The 23,031-nt window shown below is 47.2% G+C and overlaps 1 protein-coding gene across 1 annotated transcript in view; it reads right to left on the reverse strand.

The window, feature by feature from the left end:
• ABCC4 (ATP binding cassette subfamily C member 4) overlaps nucleotides 1–23,031 on the reverse strand; it is a 274,755-nt gene that overhangs the window by 214,948 nt on the left and 36,776 nt on the right. The window contains exons 2-3 of the mRNA XM_007526845.3: nucleotides 13,731–13,841; nucleotides 12,960–13,080 (exon numbers count right to left, since the gene is read on the reverse strand). Of these exons, the coding sequence (XP_007526907.1) occupies nucleotides 12,960–13,080; nucleotides 13,731–13,841 (232 nt within the window). The remainder of the gene's footprint in view (nucleotides 1–12,959; nucleotides 13,081–13,730; nucleotides 13,842–23,031) is intronic.

Raw genomic sequence — 23,031 nt, forward strand, 5'->3', positions numbered from 1 at the left:
GGTTCAAGCCCCCACTCCCCACCTACAATAAGAAAGCTTCACAAGTGGGGAAGCAGTGTTGCAGGTGTCTCTCTGTCTCCCTCTCTATCTCCCCTTTCTCTCTCCATTTGCTTCTCTGTTCAAAATAAATAAACAAAATAAAATATTTCTTCGGTGTTTAAAAAAAAATGTCATCAGAGGGCAGTCAGATATTCACGGTAAACAGTGGCTTTCAAGAAATATTAATAATCAGCTATGTCTCCACAGCAAAAATGAATATCCTACCTCAGTAAGTTATCAGACATTGTGGTATACATCCTGAATCAGATTGGGGGAGGGGGGCAAATTTCTTCCCCAAAGATTAAAGGCAAAGGAGCTATGGCTTGCCCCTCCCTGTCAAATAGCTTCTCCACCCCCTTAATAACACCTTCTCCTCCCGTCACCCATGGGAAGTGCCGGGTCTCCTGCATCAAAGAAAACTAAACCTTCAACTCACTGAGGCCCTAGGAATCATTTCTCCAAGGACTGACTCCTCAAAGGACAGAATGCCCCAACATTTGAAAATCTTTCAGGAGCTTGATTTTTTTGAGACCACCTGTTCCTGGTAAGTCATCTCTGCTAACAGGAAGCTCTGCTTTTTTGATAGTTCTTGCCTGTCTGTCCATGTGCCCATGTTTCTGTTGAGGGGAATCAATGCACTAGAGAGTAGAAGAACCCTCTCTCTACCACCACCACCACCAAAAAGATAACTAAGAATGAGACAAAATGGCATGCCTTTTCAATTCAACCCACTCTATCTGCAGGAAAATGTTGCCAGTGTGAGTGGGTGTGGCATTAAATCCTATCCCTCCTGTTGGGTTGGACACACACATGTACATACAGGCCCACATGCTTCACCAACTGTACAGCGGAAGTGAGAAAACACCGCCTGAAGGAGAAAGAGCGAGACAATTAGATCAAAGGGAAATGATCAGGTCTCAAGAACAAAGAGGCTGACTGTCCTATTTCCAATGAGCACTCATTCACCTTGGAAAGACATGAACAGCACTAGGAAGACACATAATGGTTGTGTGAAAAGCCTTTCATGCCAACAGGCTGGGAGTATGGATCCACCTACCAACGCCCAAGTCCAGTGGAGAAGCAATGACAGAAGCCAGACCTTCCTTCCACCTTCTGCACCCCTTAAAGAATTTTGGTCCATACTCCCAGAGGGGTAAACAATAGGGAAGTTTCCAATGGAGGGGGTGGGATACAGAACTCTGGTATGGAAAAGAAATCAGTATTAAATTACCAATTAAAAAATTTAAGTAATACCCAGAGAGACCCGTCACAGAATGAGAAGATCTGCCATACATCAGATAAGAGTTTAATAACCAAAATATATAAAGAGCTTATCAAACTCAACAACAAAAAAACAAATGACCCCATCCAAAAATGGGGAGAGGACATGGACAGAATATTCACCACAAAAGAGATCCAAAAGGCTGAGAAACACATGAAAAAATGCTCCAAGTCTTTGATTGTCAGAGAAATGCAAATAAAGACAACAATGAGATACCACTTCACTCCTGTGAGAATGTCATACATCAGAAAAGGTAGCAGCAACAAACACTAAAGAGGTTGTGGGGTCAAAAGAACCCTCCTGCACTGCTGGTGGGAATATAAATTGGTCCAACCTCTGTGGAGAGCAGTCTGGAGAACTCTCAGAAGGCTAGAAATGGACCTACCCTATGATCCTACAATTCCTCTCCTGGGGATATATCCTAAGGAACCCAACATATCCATCCAAAAAGATTTGTGTATACCTATGTTCATAGCAGTACAATTTTTAATAGTCAAAACCTGGAAGCAACCCAGGTGTCCAACAACAGATGAGTGGCTGAGCAAGTTGTGGTCTATATACACAATGGATACTACTCAGCTGTTAAAGATGGTGACTTCACCGCTTTCAGCCCAGCTTGGATGGAGCTTGAAAAAAAATCATGTTAAGCGAAATAAGTCAGAAACAGAAGGATGAATATGGGATGATCTCACTCTCAGGCAGAAGTTGAAAAACAAGATCAGAAAAGAAAACACAAGGGGGTCGGGCGGTGGCACAGCGGGTTAAGCGCACGAGGTGCAAAGCGCAAGGACTGGCATAAGGATCCCGGTTCGAGCCCCCGGCTCCCCACCTGCAGGGGAGTTGCTTCACAGGCGGTGAAGCAGGTCTGCAGGTGTCTATTTTTCTCTCCCCTCTCTGTCTTCCCCTCCTCTCTCCATTTCTCTCTGTCCTATCCAACAACAAACAACATCAACAATGGCAATAATAATAACTACAACGAGGCTACAACAACAAGGGCAAGAAAAGGGGGAAAAAATGGCCTCCAGGAGCGGTGGAGTCATGGTGCAGGCACCGAGCCCAGCAATAACCCTGGAGGAAAAGAAAAAAAAGAAAAAAGAATAAAAGAAAACACAAGTAGAACCTGAAATGGAATTGGCATATCGCACCAAAGTAAAAGACTCTGGGGTGGGTGGGTGGAGAGAACACAGGTCCAAGAAGGATGATAGAGGACCTGGTGGGGGTTGTATTGTTATATGGAAAACTGGGAAATGTTATGCATGTATAAACTATTGTATTTACTGTTGAATGTAAAACATTAATTCCCCAATGAAGAAAAAAAAAAAGAAAAAGAAAGAAACAGAAGGATGAATATGAATGGGATGACCTCACTCTCAGGCAGAAGTTGAAAAAAAAAAAAAGATGAGGAGAGAAAACACAAGTAGAAGCTGAACAGGAGTTGGTGTGTGGCACCAAAGTAAAGGACTCTGGGGTGGGTGGGGGAGAGTCCAGGTCCTGGAAAAGGCTGACAGAGGACCTAGTGGGGGCTGTACTGTTATGTGTCAAACTGAGAAATGTGATGCATGTACAAACTACTGTATTTACTGTCAACTATAAAACATTAATCCCCCAATAAAGAAATTTTTTAAAATTTAATTAAAAAACTGCCTTTCATGTCTGAGGCACCAAAGGTCCCAAGTTCAATCCCCAGTACGTAAGCCAGAGCTGAGCAGTAGTCTGGTAAAAAATAATTAAAGTTTAAAAAATGGATTTCTGGAAAAAGCCATAAAGCAGTTTAGAAAGTTCACACAGAGATGAAAATCTGGAGGCTGCCACAGAGAAGCAAGGATATCACACTGTCTCCATGGACAGTCCCAGCCTGGGTGTGGACAAGGCCCAGGCCCAGAGCAGCCACCTGCATACCTGGAGCCACCCACCAGAAGCCCAATGGTGGGTTGCATCCCAGGCTCCTGCCCTCCCTAAGAGTTACGGCTGTCTCTGCTAGGCCCTGTTCTCTGCCATCCAGCTCTGCATTAACTTGGGAATGATGACAAGAGAAAGGAGAGCTGTGGCCCACAGAGGAGATGCACCAGGCTGGTGGCGAAAGGACACAAACGAAGGGAGAGCATCTGGAAGTTTCGACTGAGAGCAAACACTCATTTACCACCAGCTCATGACCCAGCCGTAGCTGGTCACTCAGCCATTCATCTCTGACCTTAACCTCAGCTAGAAGGAAACAGAACCACTAGGAAAATACCCATTATCAAACTAGCATCTGATCCAACAGAAACTTTGAGAATGGCAGGAATAAAGTCGAACATGACTCCTGCAAAGCCCTTACTTTTGTCACCTAAGACCTGGTTTAATTTTTTTCAATTTTTATCTTTATTTATTTACTGGATACAGCCAGCCAGAAATCGAGAGGGAAAGGGGAGGGAGAGAGAAAGAGAGACACCTGCAACACTGCTTTACCACTCGTAAAGCTTCCCCTTTACAAGTGGTGACCAGGGGGCTTGAACCTGGATCCTTGCAACATGTGTGCTCAACCAGAGATGTGCCACCATCCGGCCCCCAAAATTTTTATACAAAGAATTTTCATGAGCATATCATCCTTATTCCTCCAGAAGAATTCTTCATGACTATGGAAACAGAAGGCTTTTGAAAAGACCCCAGTAAGGGAACACATCCTGCCCCCCCCCACCATACACACACACACACACACACACACACATACACACACACACTTCTTGCTTTATTTGACTAGGAAATCATGAGACATTAACCAACCCTGCAGCAATGAGCCTCTCTATAACCCAGAATGGTCTCTCTCTCTCTCTGTCTCCCTCTGTCCCACTACAGAGGGCAAAAGTTGTTTAGAGAAACAGTTCCAGGGCTGGGACCAAAACCGCAAAATGAAGTAGAAACATGTCACATTGGGACATGAGGGAACCAGCAAAGACAACCAGAGCATGCATAAAGACTTGGGGTCCAGCCTGGGAATCCCTCCCGGTCCCAGGTCTGCATTTGGCCCTAGGATACTAACAGGAATGGACAGAAGTTTAGCAGAAAGGTTTCCATCTAAAACAGACGAAACCAACAACAAAGACTCCTTAGCAGTGCTTTGGTTAATAATAATATAATAATACCAGTAGGAACAAGAAAGCAGGCAGCCAGGGAGGTAGCTTAGTGGTAAAGAGCAGGACTTGCACTGATGGGAGTCAGTCATCTCATGTGAAAGCATGATGTTCCTGTCTTTCTGTAAATAAATAAACAAACAAACATACAAATAATCTTAATTATAAAAAAAAAAAGCGTAATGGGGCTGGGCAGTGCTGCACCCAGTTGAGCACACGTGTTACTATGTACAAGGACCTGGGTTCAAACCCCAGGTCAGTGCCCACCTGCAGGGATAAAGTTTCATGAGTGGTAAAGCAGTGCTGCGGGTGTCCTTTTTCTCCCTAACTCCTTTTCCCCTCTTGATTTCTCTCTACATCTAGCCAATGAATAGGTGCTTAAAAATAAATAAGTATGCCAAAAAGACTAGGCTCTTGGAGATGGCTCAGTGGGGGTAGAGCACAGCCTTACCACGCGTGAGAACCGGAGTTCAACCTCCTGTGCCAATGAAAGCACCGTGGGCCACACCCAGGGGACTCCGTGGATGGCAGAGAGATGCTTTGGCGCTTCTCCCTCTCCTTATCTTCTTCCTGCCTTTCTCATGCTCTTCTTTTTTTTTTTCCTCAATTTTTTTTATATTTATTTATTTTCCCTTTTGTTGCCCTTGTTTTTTTTTTTTATTGTTGCTGTAGTTATTATTGTTGTTGTTATTTATGTCATCGTCGTTGTTGGATAGGACAGAGAAATGGAGAGAGGAGGGGAAGACAGAGAGGGGGAGAGAAAGACAGACACCTGCAGACCTGCTTCACCGCCTGTGAAGCGACCCCCTTGCAGGTGGAGAGCCGGGAGCTCGAACCAGGATCGTTAGGCCGGTCCTTGCGCTTCGTGCCACGTGCACTTAACCCGCTGCACTACCGCCCGACTCCCTCTCACCCTCTTCTATCTCTAAAAATATAGACTAAAAATTAAGCTGGGCAGTGATTCAGTAATATCACAGGCAGATGGCCCTGGGTTCCTTCTCTGTTATCACATTTAAAAAACAGTGAATGGTAAAATAAAGATAACATGAAAAATGAACAGGAGAGGATTAATGGTGGCAGGGGGAGGGAGGCCCCCAGATAATTCGTATCGATTAAATGCACCATATTAGGGTGTGGACGCAAACTGCAAGAAAAAGAACTTGAACACTGGTACAGGTGGTGATAACAGCATTGTCGTATTTAGGCAGTAAAAGTATCAGTCCTTCAAGTAAGCATGACTGTTCTGATTACAGAGAGGAAAGATTCCAAATCTTTTAAAGAACATATCAATAGAACGACGTCTAGAAACTGGCTCAAAATAATGTCAATGACCAGTAGAGAAGCAATTATAGAAGCCAAGCTCCCATCTTCTGTACCCCAAAAAGACCTTTGGTGCATACACCCAGAGAAGTAACAGGGGAAGAAGATCAGAGAGCTCTGAATCCCAGTTATACCAGGACTTGACATGTTAGTCACCAGGAGTCTTATATTTATACCATCACTGACAGGGAAGCAAATCAATCTGGAAAACACCGGAGGAAGTCAGGCACTGTTTCTCTTTTCTGAGAGAGAAAAAAAGGAGGAGGAGGAGAAGAAGGAGGAGGAGGAAGAGGAGGAGGAAAGACACATGGAAGTGGTAATAGGTGTATGACTTAGAAAGGAAGTAAAGGCAGTAATGTAGAAAAATGGGCAAAATATAGATATAGATAGGTAGACAAACAGTCAGTCAGTCAGTCAGACAGTCAGTCAGTCAGTCAGACAGTCAGTCAGACAGTCAGTCAGTCAGTCAGTCAGTCAGTCAGTCAGTCAAACAGACAGATATAGTTCATAAAGTAAACCCGTATCTGTGACCATGGGAGAGCTACTGCAGTTCCCAATGGAGGGAATAGAGACACAGAACTCTAGAGGTGGGAACGTTGAGGAATATGCCCCTATTATAACTGTGTAAATCAGTATTAAATCACTAATAAAAAACAAAGGGGGGCAAGCGGTGGCACAACTGGTTAAATGCACACATTACAGCATGCAAGGACCAGGGGCCCCGGTCCCCACTTGTATGAAGAAAGCTTCACAAGCGGTAAAATCAGGTCTACAGGTGTCTCTCTCTCTGTTCCTTTCCTATCGATCTCCCTCTCCCCTCTCAATTTCTGTCTGTCTCTATTTAAAAATAAATAAATGAAAGAATTTTTAAAAATTAAAAAAAAATAACAAAAGGGGAGAGAAAGTGGCTTAAAATAATCTTGAGAAGGGAGTGTGAGCAGGGGACTAGTCAGAGGGCCGGGATTATGGAAGCAGGCTCAGAAGGGTTGTTAGGGGGTGTAGGGGGTTTTTTTGCTCTGGAAGAAAAGTCATTTCTCTTCTATCTTCTGAAGCTCTTGGCTGGTCCCCTATAATACGAGGCAAGTGAATAAGAGAAGAGCAAGGGTTGGGGAGAGAGCACAGTGGTTATTCAAACAGTCTTCCATGCCTAAGGCTCTGAGGTCTCAGGTTCAATTCCCAGCATCACCATAAGCCAGAGCTGAGCAGTGCTCGGGGCACGCGTGGGGAGGGGAGTGACTCCCTCCCAGAGATATTAAGTTAAAGACACTGAGAGAGGTGGGTGGAAGAGACGATAGCTGGACAAAAAAAAACACGGTAGATACAGCTAACGTTGGCTGTGCAGATTTCAGCTGGCGTTGCTTATTTTTGTTTATTTGCAAGAGAGAAACCAGAGCACCACAGATTTCTGGCCTACTGGAGACTGGGACATCTTCAAGATTTCCCCATGAATAAGGTTCTCCTAGGATCTAGTCTGCCTTCTCTTCCCGGCACAGGGAGGGGAACAACCCTTACAAACAGAGGCTCCCCAATAAATGTAACTCTTCCCTCATGGAGAGTAGCTTCCATTTTCAAAGCATCTCCAGCTTCTCAGCATAATCAGTTCAAATTTTCCACCAGGAAGGTGCTCTGGTTCTCTCAGGAGGAGGGGAAGGGACTAGGTGGACCCACTGAACAGACATTTCAGAAGCTCCTCGACTCTGGGCAGGCCAAGACTTGCTGTACCCCCAAACCAGTCCTTGTCCCCAGGGAGAAGCAGGCAGAGGCCAAGCATGCTGGGAGAGCACTCCGTGTTACCTAGATACTTGTTTCTCCCAGCATTACCCTCATTCCTCAATTCCCGTGGGACAAAGGTTTTCACTGTGGCCAAGTTCCAACCCTGAGAGCCTCATCCTGACTCCCCCTCCACCCACCCGCAGCAATGACCTATCTCTAGCCAACAGCACCCGAAAAGGCCTTGGTTGCTATGAGAACACTCTGGGAAAGACCTTGGGGAATCCTCTAGTTCCTCTGTGTTTCAGAGGAATGACACAGGGACACAGTAGGTCATGAAGGAAATGTTTTGCTTTTTTTTTTTTTTTAAGGCTTATTTTTCAGTAGGCCTGGTGGTGGCATACCTCATTGAACACCTATGTTACAAAGCATGAGGATCCTGGTTCAAGCCTCTGGTCCCCCATCTGCTGGGGGGAAAGCGTCAGGAGCAATGAGGCAGTGGTACAGGTCTCTCTCTCTCTCTCTCAGATAGGACAGAGAGAAATTGAGAGATAAAGGGAAGATAGAGAGGGAGAGAGAAAGACAGATACCTGCAGACTTGCTTCACCACTTGTGAAGCAAGGTGGGAGCTGGGGGCTTGAACCAGTAGCCTTCGCACTATGTGCGCTTAACCCAGTGCACTACTGCCCAGCCCCCTTCTCTCTTGCTCTCTCTAGCTTTTCCTTTCCCTCTCAATTTCTTTCTGTCTCTATCAAATAAATCTAAATATATATTTCACAAGGTTTGTTTATTTTCATGAGAGGGATGCATGAAGAGACACCAGAGCGCTCACTGCTCAGTTCTGCCACGTGGCAGGTTGAAGCTGGGGTCTCTGGAGTCAGTCAGTCGTGTGCAAGTCCAGCGCTCTGCCACTGAGAAAATCTCCTCAGTCCTGTGTTTGCCGTTCAGAAAAGGCCAAGTGAAGGGTTAGGGAGACGACATAATGGTTGTGCAAGCAGACTGAAATGCCTGAGGCTCTGAGGTCCAAACACCACCATCAGCTAGAGCTGAGCAGGACTCTGCTTAGGGAAAAAAGGAAAAGGAGGAGGAGAAGAGGAGGAAGGTAAATACCATGTTAAGGGGGAAGAGTGGTGGTTCAGCAAGTAGCACTTACACCACCCTGCGTTCAGTAAACCCTGGATTCAAACCCTGATACCACATGACAGCAATAAGGACAAAACTAGTGGAACTCTAATGATGGTGGAGTGGTGATTTGCTCTCCTCTGTGTGTGTTCTCCCTCATTAAAAAAAAAAAAAAGAAGAAGAAGAAGAAAAGAAAAAATTGAGTTAAATCTGTGTGTGTATGATCTCCCTCATACATGAAGGACAGAAAGAAAAAGCACTAGTGAAACTTGGACTGGGTTTAATGTACTGCACCAGAGCAAAGGGTTCCGGGAAAGGAAGGGAAAAGGAAGGGCTGGGACGGGGGCTGGTGAGCTTGGGGTCCTGCTGCACAGTACTGGAAAAGGGTCTAAGTTGAGGGTGAGTGTTTTGCAGACACCTGTCACAGGGAGATAAAAAAAATAAATGCACCCATGTGTCAATCACTTACCCCCAGTAAAGAGGAAAAAAGAAAGAATAGTAAAGGAAAGTGGGCCAGGGAGATACTGCAATAGCCGTGCAAACAAACACCTTTCACATCTGATATTCTAAGTCAGCACTGCCAGAGCTGAGCAGTGCCCTGGTTAAATTGATGATGACGATGATGATGATGATGATGATGATGATGATGAAAGCCCCATGTTGACAGTAAATCTTTCACTAACCAAAAACAAAGCCAAGACGTAGCATAGACACAAGATCACAGGATGGAAAGTTGCCTCATAAAGCCAATTATGAAAATCAGTAATGGCTGAAATCACTGACAATTCCTCCAAACGGCATCTTAAAAATGAGTTTAGTAACATAACAGATTCTTGCTAGCTTCCCCATCAGAAACCACTTGCCATCCTGACTTCTCCACACCAGCAGAGAGAAAAGCAAGGAAACTTCAGGAAAGCACAAAGTTTTGCCATAAATCCAAGCTTCCTTCTGCTGCCAGCAGAGCATACACTCAAGATGGACTTCTGTGGAGCTCCCATGAATACAAAATGTCCTGAGACTGATGCCATCTTGGTGAGGGTCTCACTTTTTTAGCAGGAATATCCAGTACTCACCCCCTAAAAAGAGGCTTGCACTCTCACAAGCATACTCGCTCATTAAGTCCCCAACCTTGGCCATCCTGGTTCCCCATCAGAGTAAGGAATACCAGCTCTCCCCCAAAAAAAATCTCTCAGCAAGACCCTCAACTCACTCCACGGCTGCTATCATCATCCGCTTCCTCCAGAACTTGCTTGTCAGCAGAGATCTGTAACTCACTCTGACACAGGGGTGGCTCGGGAAACCCCATCTTCACTCCCCACCCCCAAGAGTCATCATGGCAGAGAAAAATCAAGAAGCCCAAACATAGTCTGACCCTTTTGGGACCTGCCTGTCCTGTCCTGGCCCCTAATGCTTCTGATGGTATCAAACACCAACAAATGGGGGGAGGAGGGGTAGACGGAGGCTCCCTGCAGGATCTTCAGCAGCACTAAACACGGAGGCCACGAGAGGGGCCCAGCCGGGCACCCATGAGGCACCTGGAGTACCTGACAGAGCAGATCATTTATTCTTTTCAGGGAAATCAGCTGTCATATCTGGGCAGGAAATGCCACATGTGCAAGAAGTCATCATGATACTAGCTGCCAGCAAACAGCCCTCCTGCAGTCCCACACAGGTGGAAGCCAGTTTAGGACAGCTTGAGGGCTCCTGCACCCCGTCACCCTCAGGTGAAAGAATCACACTTCCAGCTGGCCCTTCACAAGGCCAGGGCAGTCCAGGTGCATGGCACACCCCAGATTCATGGGGGTCCACAGCCCCACCGGGAAGGGGACAGTCATCAGAGGTGTGTGCCCTCCGGCCTTTGCCAGGCCCCACCAGGGTATACAAGCCCAGCTCTTCACCCCCATCAGAGTGGATGTCACTGGTCAGGGAGAGGGCCAGGCAGGTTTGGCTGGGTCTGGCTAATGATTTACAGAGCACCTGTCAACTGGCTAATGCCATTCTGGGCTCTGGTCCAAAAATAGGTCCTGCAAAGCTAGGGCACACGTTCCTGAGGAGGGAGGGTATTGCTACGGTCAGGGACCACGCTGATGCTGGGAAGGAACATTGACTAAGCACCTAGAGCATTTACTATTATTGTTGTTGTTGTTGTTGTTGTTATTATTATTCTGCCACCAGGCTTGTTGCTGGGGCTTGGTGCCAGCACTACGAATCTACCACTCCTGGCAACCATCTTTTTCCTTATTTTTTTTTTCCTTTCTATTTTATTGGACAGGACAGAGGAGAATTGAGAGGGAAGGGGCGGAGAGAAAGAGAGACACCTGCAGGCCTGCTTCACCACTCATGAAGCGAGCTCCCAGCAGGTGGAGAGAGGCGACTCCACGCCCAGCACTTGGTCGAGGTTTGCTCAACCTGCTGCACTACAGTCCGGCCCCTCCTACTAGAGTGTAGGACTCCTAACATGTGGTCAGCACTACATCTGGACTGGCTACAGAGGAAATCCTCATTTTCCTAAGTCTCCAGCCACTTACGTTTGCCTAATTCCAAACGGGGAAAAAGGCTCAGCTGGGGCCGGGTGGTGGCACACCTGGTTAAGTGCACATGTTATAGTGCACAAGGGCCCGGGTTCGAGTCCCTGGTCCCACCTGCAGGGGAAAAGCTTCACGAGTGGTGAAGCAGGGCAGCAGGTGTCTCTCTGTCTCTCTCCCTCTCTATAGGCCCCTTCCCTCTCAATTTCTGGCTGTGTCTATCCAATAAATAAATAAAGATTTTTTTTTTAAATTTTAAAAAGAAAGAAAAGAAACAGCTCAGATGCAGAACACAGGATATGCATGTCTGAGGCCCTGGGTTTGATCCCAAACATTACATATGGCAGAGCAGTTTCTCTCTCATAAAAATAAATAGAAGGGGGAGTCGGGCTGTAGTACAGCGGGCTAAGCGCAGGTGGCACAAAGCACAAAGACCGGCATAAGGATCCCTGTGTGAACCCCAGCTCCCCACCTGCAGGGGAGTCACTTCAAAGGCGGTGAAGCAGGTCTGCAGGTGTCTATCTTTCTCTCCTCCTCTCTGTCTTCCCCTCCCTCTCTCCATTTCTCTCTGTCCTATCCAACAACAACAACAACAATAATAACTACAACAATAAAACAACAAGGGCAACAAAAGGGAAAAAATAAATAAAATAAATATTAAAAATAAGTTTAAAAAATAAATAAATAGAAAGTGAGGCCGGTTGGTGGTATACCTGACAGAGCACACACATTACAGTGTGCAAGGGCTTGGGTTCAAGCCCCCCAGTCCCCAACTACAGGGGAGAAACTTCACGAGTGGTGAAGCAATGCTACAAGTGGCTATCTAACTAACCCTTCTTTACCTCTCAATTTCTGTCTATCCAAAATAAATAAATAAATGTTAAAAATTAATAGATAAATAAATAAGTCAGGCAGGGGTGGACCTGGTAGAGCACACACATTACTATAAGTAAGGACCTAGCTTCAAGTCTCCTGTCACCCCTGCCGGGGGGAGGAAGCTTCAGAAGTGATGGAGCACTGCTAGAGAGGACTCTCTCTTTCTGTCTCTCACCCTCTATCAAAAAAAAAAACCTTCTTTAATGTAGTTGGGTAGCAAAATAGCTCATGGATTGGGCACTGCTTTGCCCTATGCTCAGCCCAGTCCCCAATGCACTAAAGGAAGTTTAGCTGCCGTGGTCTCTTTCACCCTCTCTCATTCTCTGCTTCCAGCCCTAACGCAGCGCAGTGGGTTAAGCGCACATGGCGCTAAGCGCAAGGATGGGCGTAAGGATCCCGGTTCGAGCCCCCGGCTCCCCACCTGCAGGGGAGTCGCTTCACAGGCAGTGAAGCAGGTCTGCAGGTATCTACCTTTCTCTCCCTCTCTCTGTCCTCCTCTCCTCTCTCTATTTCTTTCTGTCCTATCCAACAACAATGACATCAAAAGTAACCATAACAGTAAAGCAACAAGAAGAACAAAAGAAAGGGAATAAAGAATTTTTTTTTAAATGAATGAGAACTAAAAAAATAGTACAAACTTTAAAAAAAAAACTGTTAAAAAAGGGGGGGTGGGGTGGTGAGAGAGCTCACCTGGGAGTCTGTCTGCCTTGTCAGGCATGTGAGCCAGGTTCAAGCCCTGGGCACACCACCTGGGAATACTAGAGGACTGGAGGAAGCTTCGGTGTCTCTCTCCACCTGAAAAGGTTGCCACCGAGTCATGAGCTCACTCCTGCACTGGGACCCGGCGAAGCTCAAAAAGATCACCTGCTGAGTGCCTAGTGGCAGGCACTTCATGCTCAGCCCTTCTCCTCTGGCCCGCTGCCCAGCACTGTGTGAAAACTGAAGAGCTCGTCGTAGGCAGGTCGGGGCTTTTACCTCGATTAACGTAAAGATCCCCAAAACCAGGTAGGACTTCCAGTAACACTTGATGATGGCCTTCGTTAACGATGGCTTCTGGGCTTCTTTCTCAGCTTTCAATACTTCCTTATCCCAATACCTGTGAGAGAGAGCCAGTAAGAACAGCAAGCTCTGCCACGGTGGGGAGTGGGAGGAGGTGGGGACAGTGGATGGGGAGTGACACGTGAGCCTTCATGACGGGACACTCAGTGGGCACCCCACGAATGTTCTCAAAGTGTTGGCATATCTGCGGAAACATTGGAGGGGCATAATTGGAGGCTCCAGAAAAAACGGACCTGGAGAGAAAACTGTCACTGCCTCCAGCTACAAGGCCCTGCCAAAGTCCCCCTGGGTGACGGGACCAGTGCCCAAGGGACAGATCTCAGACCCAGGGCCTCTGCTGCTAGCCCCCACAACAGGGTAGGTGCCCCCCAGCTACCAGAGTGAGTTAAGTGCAGGGAATTTGCTGGAAAGGAGAGGGGTAGGTGATATGAGGTGGGGAAAGGTTCCAGCAGGGGGAAGACAGCATAAAGGTTCTGCAAAGAAACTCTCATGACTGAGGCTCCAAAGTCCCAGGGTCAATCCGCAGCACCCATAAGCCAGAGCTGAGCAGCACTCTGGTTAAAAAAAAAGGGGGGGGGAGAAAGACGAAAATGAAATGGAGAAAGAGGAAAAGAAGGTCCAGAAGGGCTCAGAGGCAGGCCCCGAATCTGAATGCAGCGCGTGTTGCAAAGCACAGCCCATACTTACCCCTGTAACTCCTCCCCGAGGCGCTTGGAGCGATCTTCCGGGAGCACTGAGTACATGTCATCTTCTTCCAGCCTCCGCTTGTGACCAATTTTAAACAAGGGGTTCAACCACCTGTTAAGAAGTGGGAGAAAAGGAGAGTGTGGCCAGGCGCACCTGGTTAAGTGCACGTTACGGTGCACAAGGGTCCGGGTTCAAGTCCCCGGTCCCCACCTGCAGGGGGAAAGCTTCCAGATTTACACATCTGTGTCAACTTAACAGTTCTCCACTCACAGGCTATGTGTAGAAAGTCTACACTTGTGGAGAGCAGTCTGGAGAGCAGTCAGAAGGCTAGTGGGTTACACCTCCATATTAACTATGAGGCTCAGGCAAAAATTACTATAGTCATGGACCCCTAGGAGCATCACTAAAATAGGCATCCTAGCTTCTTACCACCCTAAAATTCCTATTCTCACCTGCTCTATTCCTACTTTCTGGTTCCTATTTATTAAACAGTTTGTTCTGCTTTATATCTTAACTGCTTTTCAGACACCAAGTCACAGATGTTACTATGATCCCATCCTGACTTCCTGGGCAGATGACCTCACCAGTGTGTCCTGGAACCTCACCTCTCCAGAGCCCTGCCACACTAGGGAAAAACAGAAACAGGCTAAGGGCATAGTTCCACCTGTCAATGCCCATGCCCAGCAGAGCAGCAATTACAGCACCTCATAAAGAATTTTGGTCCATATTCCCAAAGTGGAAGAAATGACAAAAGGCCTCTGAAACCCAATCCCATCAGGACCCTGAGAGAGAAGAGGACAAAAGGAAAGACATTTGGAAGTAACACTTGGTATAGGCATGACTTATAAAGGAAGAGACGGCAGGATCATAGAAAAAAATGAACAAAATATAGATAGATAGACAGTTATAAAACTAACAGTCGACTCATATTTGTGACCTTGGGAGAATCACTGCAGTTTGCAATGGAGGGAATGGAGACACACAACTGGGGGCGGGGGGCAGTGTGGAATTGTACCCCTGTTACTTTGTAATTTTGTAAGTCACTTAAAAAAAAACTAGTAGGTGAGTGTCAGCAAAACAGCTCACTTGTACAGTGCACTACTTTGCCATGTGAGCAGCCAGGATGTGGAATTAAGTTCTAGTACTGTGCTATCTCTTCCTCATTCTTTCTCTCTAGCTAGCTACCTAGCTCTTGGGTGGTTGGGAAAGTCATGATGCACTTTTTTCACACAGAAAAAAAAAAAAAAGACAAAATATTTCATGACTTTTCCAACAATGCAGCAGCTCTCTGGGGGGGAAAAAAATCCACCCTGGATTGGTCAAGTCCCAGTGACCACAAACCAAATAATAAACCCAAATAATAATAATAAAAAAAAAACCTAGTGAGTGAAAGGTTGAAGAGGAACAAGGTACCATCATCAGAAATGTCACTCACTATAAGTTACTTATTAATGAAAGGATAATGACAGGGAGCCAGGAGGGTAGCTCCTGTCAGAGGTCTCAGAAGCCATAGGTTCAGTCCCCAGCATCACCTTAGGCCAGAGCTGAGCTCTGATACTCTTTTCTTACTCTCTCACAATCAGTCAGTAAATATAACTTAACAGGAACAAATCCCCCAAAAAGAAACCCACTTAAGCCCATTAAGCACTGTGTTATAGCAGCGAATCCGTAGAGAAAACTCAAGCCCCACGTGACTGCTTTGGCTGAGGACATCTCCCCCGAGCAGCCACGACAGCTGAGTTTGTGTCTCTTTCCTATTGACTTATAACTGGGCCCAGAAGGTGTCCAAGAATGAACCTGTGGCATAAATAATAGTCTGTGAAACATTCAGGGGACAACAGCAGAAAGCCAGTTTCAGATTCTGCTCATTCTCATAGCTTAAAAGAACTCCATCCAGAAAGCCCTATGTTCCATCCACCCTAGGGAGAAACCAAGGACCAAACCCCCACCTCCAGTCCCTTCCAGTTTAGCTCCTCCGGAAGCCTTTGCCTTTGCCGGGTGGCTGAGCATCTCTGCTCAAAAGAAAGAGCACAGATGCCAGAGCTTTAGCCCTGCACAGGCTTGGAAGCGGGCTGGGCCTTTTGCTCTACAGTCACTCCCCTCAGAGAGCTCACAGGCAGGAGCCCTGGAGCCAACCCCCAGAGCGTGACTCCTGCCCTAAAAGGTCCTCTTACGACTATGCTTGCTTGCCCAAGCAGACACTGCCTCTGATCACTGGGGAAATGCCACAGATGTTACACACGTTAAGATGGCAAGGAGGGAGAGAGGAGAAAAGATTAGGTGTTGGCAAAATTAGTAGAGAAGTTGGAAGCCTTGATGGTGAGAGGTGGGGGGGGGATGGCACTGTCGCAAAATGACCCCACCTTTCCGGGGTACTTAGTGTAATCAGGGCCAGGGAGAGGCACACCCGGGAGAGTATACATGTTACCATGTGCAAGGACCTGCGTTCAAGTCCCTGGTCCCCACCTGAAGAAGGAAAGCTTCACTAGTAGTGAAGCAGTGCTGCAGACGTCTCTCTTTCTCTCTCTACCTCCCCCTTCCCTCTCAGTTGCTCTCTGTCTCTATCAAAAATAAACCAAAAAAAGAGGAAGAAATACAAAATAATAATAATAATAATAATAGTAGTAGTGGTCAAATTCAGGACCACAGACAGGTCGGAGTTTACCATACAACACCTTACCTCATGTAAAGACTCAGATTCAAATTCAGTCCCCACCCGCAAGGGGGAAGCTTCACTAGTGGTGAAGCAGGGTTGCAGGTGTCTCTCTTCCCCCCTCTCTATTTGTCTCTACTGAGGGCACTAAGCCCCAGAGATAACCCTGGAGGCACAAAAATAAAAAATAAGTTAACTGAAATTTAGGGTGACGGAAGAAGTGTGGTTACCAGGAGCTGGGAGAGAAGGGGAAATGGGGGAGAGAGGTAGGATCAGCCAACAGAATTGCAAGATAGCAAAGAATTCTGGACACTTCACATAACAACGAAAAGGCCACTGAGAACAGCTAAGACGGCAGATGGCAGGACATGCCCATCTCCTGGCTATCTTTAGTAATGTCTTTATTTAAGTTTTTTTTAATTTTATTTAATTAGGTAGTACAGAGAGAAATTGAGAGGGGAGAGAGAGGGAGAGACAGAGAAATACCTGCAGCCCTGTTTCAGCACTTATGAAGCTTCTCCAAGGCAGGTGGGGATGGAGGGTTTGAACGTAGGTCCTTATGTATTGTAACATGTGCACTTAGCCAGGTGTGCCACCACTCAGCCCCTTCTAGTAACTTATTAAGGTGACAGAGAAGTGCGTGCTTTTCTGCTTGATGCGCCCAGCACATGAGTCTGGACTTTGCCATGTTCAAGTGGTGTGATTTTTTTTTCTATTTATTTATTTGTTTGTTTGAACAGAAGCAGAAGTTGAGAGGGAAGAGGGGGACAGAGAGTGGGGGGGGGGATATCTGCAACACCGCTTCCCCATTTAATGAAGTCTCCCCCTGTAGGTGCGGTGAACCTGGGTCCTTGCACACTGTAACAAGGCCGCTCAACCAGGAGCACCGCCACCAAGCCCCAAGTTACGTGACTGTGTTTTGTTTTGATATCTGTGCTGGGGATTGAACCTGGGACCTCGGAGCCTCAGACTTTAACCATTGTGCTGTGTCTCCTCCTCCCCCCCGCCCCCACCTGCCCACCTGAGTTGTGAGACTTTCAAGGTCCTCCAACCTCAGATAGGACTAGCCTGTGGCACCCAGGACAGCACAGAAGGGACCAACTGCCAGTACCGACTGAGTGTGCTGCGAAAGCCAGGTGCCAGCATCCAAGAGACCACACCGGAGCCTGTTAGAAAGCCTCTACTAATTCCTGTTCCTTGGAAAGTTTTTATTGTGGGGCCAGAGAGATAGCTCATTGGGTAGGGTGCCTGTCTCGCTGTGCAAGTGACCTAGGTTCAATCAAGTCCCAGAGCCACACAAAAGGGACTATGGCCATTAAGGTTGCTCCCATGCTTCTCTCTCTCTCTCCCTCTCTCTCTCTCTTTCTCTCTCTTTTTCTCTCTCTCTATATATATGCATGTGTATGTATGTATGTATGTGTACGTGTGTGTGTGTGTGTGTGTGTGTGTGTATCTCCTCTCTCCATGCCCCTTTCTCACTCTCCCTCCTCTCTCTCCCATTTTCTTTCAATATCCCTGAAAAAAAAAATTCAGATTCGAGCCCTAGCACACTGGAGGTCTGACGGCAGTGGAGGAAGATCCAGTGCTGTGGTGTCTCTGTGTCTCTCTCTATCTCTCTGTTTCTCTGTCTGAATGAAAAAGCATCCTGAGGCTGTGGTGGCTGGGTGGTAGCATACACGGTAGAACACATATTACTTACTATGCACAGGAACCCAGATTCAAGCCCCCAGACCCCATCTGCAAGGGGAGAAATTTCATGAATGGTGAAACAGTACTGTAGATGTCTCTCTTTCTCTCTCCCCCGTTCCCCTCAACTTCTCTCTCTCCCTCTCTCTCTCTCTAAGTAAAATATATTTTAATGTGTCCCAGAGCAGTGAAACAATGCATGTATGAAGCCACAGCTCCACAAAAATGTTGAAAGTTAAGAATAAAAGTCTGCATGATAATAAAAACATCAAGCACAAGAAAAGAACAGGGAACGTGTGCATTAAGCTATTACTTAGACTTCGACATTAATAACATTTGGGCATCAGATGCCTCTTTTGGAGTTCTGGAAGTATTTCAAAGTCAGTTAAATGTAAAGGGGGAAAAAAAATGGCCTCCAGGAGCGGTGGATTCATGGTGCAGGCACCGAGCCCAGCAATAACCCTGGAGGAGGAAAAAAAAAAATGTACAGTTTTGGAGAGGTAGCCCCTTCTTTATTAGAGGGACAGTTTAGAGTCAATAGTAAAATATAATAGTCTGTACATGTGTAAGATCTCCCAGTTTTCTACATAACAATTCAGCCCTTTCTAGGTCCTCCTCTGCCGTCACGTTCCAGGACCTGAACCCACCCCAGAGTCTTTTACTTTGGTGCAATACACCAAACCCAGTCCAGGTTCTGCTATGTGTTTTCTTATTTTTCAGCTTCTATTATTGATACTATTATTATTCGTGATTTAATAATGATCGACAAATTTGTGGGATAAGAAGGGCACGCTTCCATTAAAATTGCCACCAGCAGAGTTCCATGTCCTGTCCCCTCCACTGGCAGCTTCTCTACTCTTTATCCCTCTGGAGCATGGACCAAAGATCTCCATGGGGTACAGAAGGTGGGAGGTCTGGCAGGTCTGGCTTCTGTAATTGCTTCTCTGTTGGGCATGGCTGTTGACAGGGCACAGTTTTATTTTTATTTTTATTTATTTGTTATTAGAGACAGAGAGAAATTGAGAAGGGAGAAAGATAGAGAAGGGAAAGAGAGAGACACCTGCAGCCCTGTTTCACCACTTGTGAAGCTTCCCTCCTGCAGCTGGGGTGCAAGGGCTTGAACCAGGGTCCTTGCACACTTAATGTGTGCACTTAACCAGGTGCACCACTGTCTGGCCCTAAGGTAAGTTTTGTTTTTATTATTTATTGTGAGAGAGAATGAAATAGAGAAGGGGACAGACCAAAGCACCATTCCGCTCTGGCAAAAGGTGGTGCCCAAGACCATGTTATTCTCCTAGATGTTGACACGGTCTCAACCCTTTCATGTCCAAAATGAGTGACTGCCTTCCATGCGTGAGGTCCTGGGTTGAGCCCTCACCACCACACCACAGAACTGAGGACAGAGACGAGCGGGAGCTCTGTGGATGGTGGATCAGTGCCTTAGTGCCTCTCCCACAGAAATAAAGACAAAAACAAATGGAACTCCTGGCTCCTTCCCTGTGAAATTGCTATTCCAACCCAGCAAATGTCAGTCCTTTGAAGCCCACTGATCACCTCAAGAGTCCTGGCAGCCACCCCAGATGCCTGCCTGTTCCTCACCCCCGGCACCCCAGCTCCCTCTATCTTTGCACCCAGGCCTGAGGCCCCGGCAGCGTCTCATCTCAGTGTCACAACACCCTGCCACCTTCTGGGACCCTTCTGTCTTTCTGTAGCAAAGTCAGCCAGGCTTCATGCAAAGACGCCAGTGCTCTGCTCTCTTACCACAGAACCACAGCTAAGCTGCCGGTGGGGTGACGTGCGTGACAGGGTCCCTCCCACCAGCTGGCAGCCCCCGCTCCTGTCATGTCCTCCTGGCCCAGTTCCAGACACACTGAGGTCTGGAGAGCCGCCCACACTCCTGCTTCCTGTTCCCCCTGCAAGGAACAAAGGCCGTTCCCCATTTCCTCCTGTGACCGCACCTTCATTTTCCAAGCCTTAGCGTCATCATCGTCTTGTCAGAAAGTTCTGGAAAAACACATTCAGGCACACAACTGGCTCTCTACTCCAGTTCATCTCTGATCTCCCTTTCATTCTTCCATCTTTTCTTTTTTCTCTTTCTTCCGTCCTTCCTTCAAACCCAGGGATTGAACCCACAGCTTTGCACATGCCTGATACCACTGATGTTCTCCCCAAACCAAAATCTTTTTTTGTTTAATAGTTTAGATTTTGAAGGGGGGGGATGATAAAAAAAAAAGAAGAAAAAGAAAAAACTAAATAAATAGTTTAGATTTTTATGGATTTTAATGAGAGAGACAGAGAGACCAGAGCACTGTTCAGCCCTGGCTTATTGTATGTAGTGCAAGAGACTGAACCTGAGACTCTGTAGAGTTCTCAGGCAGGAATATCTTCGGCAGAACCATAATGCTATCTCCCCAGCCAACCTCTCTGGCTTTTATTTATTATTTTATCTTGGAGAGAGGGAAACAGAAAGATGGAGGTCTGCCACCACAGCACTGTTCCGCCATCCACAGAGGCCCCTCAGCGCTATACACAGCTCCCATGCGGGTGCTGGGGCTCGAACCCAGAGCTTCACACACAATAAGAGCCCTACCAAATGAGCTATCTCCAGAACTTTTCTCTTTTTAATTTTATTATTTATTTATTCGTAGTGCCTCCAGGATTATCGCTGGGGCTCAGCGCCTGCACAAAGAATCCACTGCTCCTGGCGGCTTTCTTTTTCCTTTCTTAATTCAATAGGACAGAGAGAAACTGGGGGCGGGAGAGAGAGAGGGAAGAGAGAGAGAGAGAGAGAACTGCAGTACTTGCAAGGGCTGAAACCCAGGTGCCTGTGCATGGCAACGTGCCCACTTAATCTAGTGCACCACCTCCACCCCCTGCCCTTCTCTTTGATATTTTTTTAAACAATTTATCTATGCTGTTTATTTACTTATTAATACAAGAGATTCAGGGGAGAGAGAGGGGGAGAGAGAGAGAGAGAGAAGACACCAGTGCATCACTCTGGCATATGAGACGCCAGGAATCAAACTCAGAACCTTGGGTTTCCAAGTCCAGCACTCTACTCACTGCACCACCACCACCACCATCACCACCCCGGACCCTCCCTCTTTGATTTTTCTTTTCCTCAATTAATACAAGTTGAGAGACAGAAGCTTTATGTTGACTCTCTTTCCTTCTAGAGCAAGAGCTCCAAAGGAGCATACTGGCATCTTTCTGGAGTGTTCTGTGAGCCCGGCACTCAGCAAACTCGTGCAGGCTCAGCGGTAGAAATGAATGAGCGGGTTCACCCAGCTCAGGGGACAGGGACAGCTCCCTCTCAAAGGTTCTGCACTGGCAGGAACCTGCAGGTCAGCAGAGATTACTCGATCATTGAACCCTGGTGCCTGACCCCACTCACATTTCAGTCACATTCAGTGGGGCAAATCATTAATCAGTGTTGTTTCTCCCCTGGGAGATTCTGCCAGCCTGGTCATTTGGGGCATGTGTGTGTGTGTGGGGGAATCCTATGATCCAGTAAGGAGATGGGGACATGGGGTCAAAGGAGGTGAGAGGGCAGGACAGGATGGCAGGGGGAGGCCAACAGGGTGCCCAGCCAGGCTCAGGGAGTCCATGAGCAGGAGGGCGTGCCAGCACAAGTCTCACAGCACTGCCCACCCTGGCTGCGAATCCCACCCTAAGCAGGAGTTCTCTCCTCACCTCACTCCTCACCACTGACAGTTAAACACATGCCTCTTCATTAGGGGGGCAGGGGCTGTCCTGCCACTAGTGTGTCCCACCCACCCCACCCCACCCCACCCCCCACAGAAAGATGTGGCAGTTAAAAAGGTTTCCCAGTGACCTGGGAGGTGGCTAAGTGACTAGAGTGTTGGGACTTGGGAGCACAAAGTTCTGAGTTCAACTCCAAGAGTCGGATGTGCCAGCGTAAAGCTCTACACACCCCCACCCCACCCTTTGTATTAACAAATAAATTAATTTTTAAAAAATGAAAAAAGTCAGGGGCCAGGCAGAAGCACACCTGGTAGAACACAGGTTACCACGCACAGGACCCAGGCTCAATCCCCCGGGCCCCACCTGCAGGGGAGAGGCTTCAAAGTAGTGAATCAGGGCTGAAGGAGTCTATCTCTCTCCCTCTCTCTCTCCCCTATCCCTCTCAATTTCTCTCCATCATTAGAAAAACGAAAAAAGATAATGAGGGGGCTGGGCGGTAGCGCATCAGGTTAAGCGCAAATGGCGCAATGCATAAGGATCAGGGTAAGGATCCTGGTTCGAGCCCCCAGCTCCCCACATGCAAGGGGGTTGCTTTGTAAACGGTGAAGCAAGTCTGCAGGTGTCTCTTTCTCTCCCCCTGTCTTCCCCTGATCTCTCTATTTATCCCCGTCCTATCCAACAACAACTGTAAGAACAATAATGGAAAAATGGGAAAATGGCCTCCAGAAGCAGTGGATTCATAGTGCTGGCACTGAGCCTCGGTGATAATCCTGGAAGCCAAAAAAAAAAAAAAAAAAGAGAGGGGGGGGGGAAGAAAGGGAGAGAGAAAGAAAAGCCTCCAGGAGTGGTGGGTTCCTAATGCAAGCACCAAGCCTCAGCAATCACCCTGGTATTGGAATAGGGTGGGGTAGGAGAGGGAAGGAAAGAGAAAGAAAAAGTGAATGAGAAAAGGAGAGGGGGAGGGCGATGGAAGAGGAGAGGATGGAATGAGGAAGGAAAGAGAAGGGAATGGGAAAAGTGGGGGCGGGGCCAGGCGGTGGCACAGCTGGTTAAGTGCACACACTACCTTGCACAAGGACCCAGGCTCAAACCCCTGGTCCCCACCTGCAGAGGGAAAACTTCACAAGTGGTGAAGTAGAGCTGGAGGTGTCTCTGTCTCTGTCTCTCTCCCTCTCTCTGCCTCCTCTTCCCCTCCCAACTTCTGTCTCTATCCAGTCATAAGTAAATAAAACTAAAAAAAAAAAAAAAAAAAGGAGG

This window comes from Erinaceus europaeus, chromosome 5 (assembly GCF_950295315.1).
Source record: "Erinaceus europaeus chromosome 5, mEriEur2.1, whole genome shotgun sequence".
Lineage (NCBI taxonomy): Eukaryota > Metazoa > Chordata > Mammalia > Eulipotyphla > Erinaceidae > Erinaceus > Erinaceus europaeus.